General features: G+C 35.4%; 1 protein-coding gene across 1 annotated transcript in view; it reads left to right on the top strand.

Moving 5' to 3' along the window:
- HECTD2 (HECT domain E3 ubiquitin protein ligase 2) overlaps positions 1-4,447 on the top strand; it is a 77,930-nt gene extending 73,483 nt beyond the window's left edge. Inside the window, exons 20-21 of the mRNA XM_047072646.1 lie at positions 1,423-1,566; positions 3,332-4,447. Of these exons, the coding sequence (XP_046928602.1) occupies positions 1,423-1,566; positions 3,332-3,452 (265 nt within the window). The 3' untranslated portion in view covers positions 3,453-4,447. The remainder of the gene's footprint in view (positions 1-1,422; positions 1,567-3,331) is intronic.
- The last annotated feature ends 1,553 nt before the right edge of the window (positions 4,448-6,000 follow it).

Below are 6,000 nucleotides of genomic sequence, written 5' to 3' on the forward strand. Positions count from 1 at the left end.
CCTCATCAAAATAAAAAGCTTCTGCACAGCGAAGGAAACAGCAAAACTAAAAGGCAACTGACAGAATGGGAGAAGATATTTGCAAACGACATATCAGACAAAGGGTTAGTATCCAAAATCTATAAAGAACTTATCAAACTCAACACCTAAAAAACAAATAATCCAGTGAAGAAATGGGCAAAAGACATGAATAGACACTTCTCCAAAGAAGATATCCAGATGGCCAACCAACACATGAAAAATGCTCAACATCACTCACTCATCATCAGCGAAATATAAATCAAAACCACAAGGAGATACCACCTTACACCTGTCAGAATGGCTAACATTCACAACTCAGGTAGCAACAGATGTTGGCAAGGATGCGGAGAAAGAGGATCTCTTGCATTGTGGGTGGGAATGCAAGTGGGTGCAGCCACTCTGGAAAACAGTATGGAGGTTCCTCAAAAAATTAAAAACAGAACTACCCTACAACCCAGCAATTGCACTACCAGGTATTTATCCAAGGGATACAGGTATGCTGTTGCGAAGGGACACCTGCACGCCAATGTTTATAGCAGCACTATCAACAGTATCCAAAGTATGGAAAGAGCCCAAATGTCCATTCATGGATGAATGGATAAAGAAGAAGTAGTATACACACACACACACACGCACACGCACACACACACAATGGAGTATTACTCGGCAATCAGAAGGAATGAAATCTTGCCATTTGCAACTATGTGGATGAAACTGGAGGGTATTACGCTAAGCGAAATTAGAGAAAGACAAATATCATATGACTTCATTGATATGTGGAATTTAAGATATAAAAAAGATGAACTTAAGGGAATGGAAGCAAAAATAATATAAAGGCAGGAAGGGGGACAAAATATAAGAGACTCTTAAATATGGAGAACAAACAGAGGGTTACTGGAGGGGTTGTGGGAGGGGGGATGGGCTAAATGGGTAAAGGGCATTAAGGAATGTACTCCTGAAATCATTGTTGCACTACATGCTAACTAATTTGGATGTAAATTAAAAAAATAAAATTTAAAAAAATTAAAAAGTAAATAAAAGGATAGATTTTAAATTTTAAAAAATGACTTTGGTTCTAGAATTTTAGGGATGCTATACTTATAAGTAGAATTTTAATAGCACTGTACTGAAGAAGTAAGAATTGTAAGTTATATAATAGAGAAATGGCTTTTGTACTATACCCTGTTGGACTACTTTTATAATTTTATAAAAATGTTACTTTTATAATAATGTTAGAAATAAGTCATACATAGAGGCTTGTCATTTGTCAATCTCACATTAAGGAGTATTATGTATGTTTAAGAGAATTTTTATCCTCAGAGCTTACTTTATGTTACTTTACTCTGACCTGCAGGATTTCTGACAAGACATTTTATATAAATTTCCTTTGGTGTTCTTTAGATATTTTTGGGATGTTGTGCTTGGATTTCCTCTTGATCTTCAAAAGAAGTTGCTACATTTTACTACAGGAAGTGACAGAGTGCCTGTAGGAGGAATGGCTGACTTGAACTTTAAAATCTCAAAGAATGAAACTTCTACTAACTGGTAACTTTCCAGATTGTAATTTTATTTTTAATCTGTAAGTTTTGCTAATAATAATATGCTTGGACTTAGAGGAGTCTTTCAATCTGAAGTCATTTTCATAGAAAAATCTTGGGAGTAAAAACAAGCCTGAAATGAGAGAGTGTGCTTTAAAGTTCTCTGTTAATTTTTGAGACTTGCCAATGTTGACTGATAACCTATTGCCTTTTTTACAATGCTAAGTCAACTGCTTTGTAGTCCCTTTTAAAATCTAGCTGGCTTTTAGTAGAATATTGTGTAATGTTCATTTTTATTTAAAGGTTTTTTTTTATTAAAAAATATTAAGGTGAGGGGTGCCTGGGTGGCTCAGTCAGTTAAGCGTCCAACTCTTGATTTCAGCTCAGATCATGATCTCATGTTTCATGAGTTCAAGCCCTGCATTGGGCTCTGTGCTGACTGCTTGGGATTCTTTCTCCCCCTTTCTCTGTCCTCCCCAGCTCGCTTTCTCTCTCTCTCTCAAAGTTAAAAAAAAAAAAAAAAGGTAATCTGAGTTATGTAATTTAATACAAAGGTGACATTACATCTAAATTTTTCCTATTATTATTTCAGGGATTATTTTATGAGTTCCCATGGCTTAGGCATGAATCTTCCACAACTTTAGGATTTGCAGTAAGACATTCACAAAGATTAAATATAAGTGACCGTCAAAGATGTATACATCACTGTCATAGACCCACTAGGTTTTTGGTAAATAAGAATGTTAAATTTTTACATGGTAACAATATTGGTGTAAAGTCAGACTGATCTGAATTTGCTTTTCGGGTGTGTGACTTCACCGGCTCTACAACCTGGAACAGATTACTTAACTCGTATATTCCCATGTTTAGTTTTCCTCATCGGTAAATTGAGGATAACAAAAATCTGTTTTTTAGATTGCTTTGAGTCTTAAACACTGCATATAAAAGCACTTGGCACAATGCTTATCATAGACCAAGCACTCAGTAAATGCAAACTGACTATAACAATTTTAAGTCTTTCAGTACAGAGGGCTGTCAAAGTTTAGTTTCTAATAATATAAACTTCTTTTAAAATGTTCTCCTTTTCCCTGGTACATTCCCTATTTTTATTCACGGACTTCTCTGACAACCTTTGTGATGCTGTGATGTTCATAAAGACTGAAGGAAGGGCCTAAGAAATCCGTAGCCTCTAGGGTGAAGATAGATACACAGTGTCATGGAGGAGAGGATGGGGGGGGTTGGAGGGGGGGGTGCTGCGCTGAGGGCAGCGGCATGGAGAGTGCAGATATCAAGTATCCAGGAGTGATCTTTTTTTACTTTTTGATGGTCAAGACTGAAATTATAGTAACAGTTATATTGTCTACCATCCTGCCTGTTTAAATCTTTTAAACAACCCACTTGGATGGCTTACCCTGTCATGGTGGCAAGGACGCTAAGATTTGGAGACATGAAGCTACTGGAACAAGGTCCTACGGCCAGTAGTCGGGGAGACAGCATTCAAATTCAGTCTGACTCCAAACATAATGCCTCTAGGATGAAAGTTTCCCAGGAGCACGGGGACATTGACTGCCTTGTCTTCAGAGGCTGCCTCAGTGTCTAGACTGGTGCCGATAGGTAGTAGTACTCCGTAAGTATCTGTTCAGCGAAGGGATTGATGAGCCGCCTCCTACCATAGTGAAATAGATTTGAATTGCCCTGTTTGAAAGTAGTTTAGCAGCTATCCTGTATGTATTTTGAGACTTAGTATCTTTAAAATACATTTTTTCCCCTAGGTTGCCTGTGGCCCACACCTGCTTCAATCAACTTTGCCTTCCCCCCTACAAGAGCAAAAAGGACCTGAAGCAGAAATTGATCATTGGAATTTCAAATTCAGAAGGTTTTGGACTTGAGTAACCTAGAAGACTTGAAATATATTTTATATGTAGCATTCACTTCCCTCTTATTGTGCCTTTAACCTTTTCATGTCTCTGTCTCACAACACCTTGACAAAGCTCACCAACTTTAAAATACTGATTTTTTTTTTTTAAATCGAGTATGAAGTATGTTCAATGGGGGAGGCACGATTTTCTAAAAACACAGAAATCGCTCGAGTAAGGAAGAGACCAGACGGCAGAGACAGGTGTGGGTCCGGCCCCTCTTTTTTATAGCACTTTATGATTCTCTGTAAGTAGCTTCTCACAGGTGTTCCACTGGGAAAGCAAAGCACAGTGAAGCACGCGTTGACCCCGTCGCGGAGCCCAGTGGCAGATTGCGTGCTGCCAGCACACGTAGCAATGCACATAGCTACATTCTCATTCATGTAAGGCATGTAGCCATATTTTCATACACCTGAGGGCAACAACAAACAGCAGTATAAATGCAGTTTACAGGGTTTTTTGATATACTGGCTTTGGTCCTATAAGATTCTTTTCAACTGTTGCTGAAAAGCATGTAAATAACTACATACTAGCCTGAGAATAATGGGATTTTGATAGTGCCATTTATTGCTAAAAGATTTATTTTTACAAAGTAAATTCAGGGTTTTAGATGTGTATACAGCTTTTACAAATCAATAAAGATGACTGTACAGGAGTGTTAACTATTTTCAGACCATTGGGTTCGAGGTTATGTTCTTTTAAGTAACGTTAGTCTGCATGCACGTTGGCAGTAAACTAGTTAGAGTATTCTGTAATATTTGTATAATGATCATTTCTTCTTAAGGGTCAGAATATCAGAAAGGAAATCAGATCTAACTAATTGTTGATAAATTAAGTCAATTACAAGCACAAAAGAAAAGAACTGTTTTTATACATACTTTGACATACAAGGCTTATTTCTAGTATTTTTGATCACCAGTTGTACTGAAACACTAATTTTTGCTAAAGGCTAGGATAAGATATTTGACAAAAGTGAATACAATAATAACATCTGTGTCAAAATGATATAGCTTGGTGTAAAAATAAAGTTCAACATTTTGGCCAAAATGTTTGTATTTCACTGGATTCCGAATGTAGTAAATTCAAAAGTTCCCTTTTTGGAGTTTCTTAAAAAAGCAGCATGTAAAAAGAAACTACATTTTAAGTGAGACAGTAAATGGTTTTCTTTTTATTTACAGCAAATGAAGCAGTTTTATTAGCATGTTACAAATATTTTCGAATCAAGACTTCTCTATTATACTTTGATAGCTTTCCTTCAGAAAACTCTGAAGATGTATTTGCAATAATAATGAAGCCAGCATTTAGTACCAGCATATGGTTCACAGGCAAATAATACTGTCCCCCAATTTTTTCTCAGTTACACTGTTTTCTTATTGCTCTGCTTCCTGCACCCAACCAGCAGAATTCTTTTAGGGTGGAGGAACGAATTAACTCATTCTCCTGTAGTTCGAAAGCCAATTCGCCAATCTTCAAGGAAAAGGAGTTAATTACTTTGTTTACTATTCTCTTTAAGATGGAAGTGACTCTGCTTTTCCATAGGGTATACTATGTCAAGGATTTTTCTTCTTAAAAATCTTGGAAAATCCTAAGAAAGTTCAAGGCATGTTGGTTTTGTTTCGTTTGCTCTGTTTTTTATCCATATGCAAATAAAACTGCTTCTCGGTTACTCTGCTTGAAATAGAACGTAAGATGTTTAATGTAGGTTACTGCTTACTAGTAAGCACAAAAGAATCATGTATAAGAAATCAGACTTAAGTGTTTTAAATAAAATGTAAACAGTTTTTATTTGGTAGAGACGGGAAAATTGTGCTGGCTTGGTCTGCATGTTTAATGATGTGCTTGTATATCGATAGCTATGTCACTTTTAAATAAGTACACAAGCAAGCCAAATTTTTAAATGACAAAGTCCATAAATAACTGGAAAACTATTGTTGTCTGTTGTTAATAAGTTGAAATTTGTAACCATTTATCACTTACTTACACATTGCCTTTATTTATTTATGTTCTGTTTTTGGTTTACAGTGTAATAATACCTCATTTTTTTTAAAAAAAATCACTACTGTTCTATTTCATTAATTTAAATAGCTAGAAAATTCATGTAGTTGCTTTTTTAAATATAATCTGTTAAGGAATTCTTGATTTTTATATCCGCCACAGTAAATTAAAGCATTGCACAGTATTTATCAGTATTTACAAAATGTCCTGTCCTTTTTAAATCTTTGCTTAATCATATTTTTGTCTGTATGATCAAAAGTTTTTAATGGTCTGTCTTTTTTGTACAAATCTGTATTGTATTAAGTTGTTCATTTCTGGAAGAAAATTTTTCAAATATTAAAGTTATACAATCAGTCAGGCTTCAGCTCAATTTTTTAACATTTGGCAATTACTTAAAACCATTAGTTTAAAATACATTATAAAAGCAAACTATTCTTTTCACTACACTCTTAAACTAGTGCTTAGGAAAACTGCCAACACATACAGCTTCAAAAGCTATGTGTTAATATTGACACCAAATAAAACCAACT

The sequence above is a fragment of the Lynx rufus genome, unplaced genomic scaffold (genome assembly GCF_022079265.1).
Source record: "Lynx rufus isolate CCGP_SWC_20201006 ecotype Redwood Valley unplaced genomic scaffold, mLynRuf1.p SCAF_11, whole genome shotgun sequence".
Taxonomy (NCBI): domain Eukaryota; kingdom Metazoa; phylum Chordata; class Mammalia; order Carnivora; family Felidae; genus Lynx; species Lynx rufus.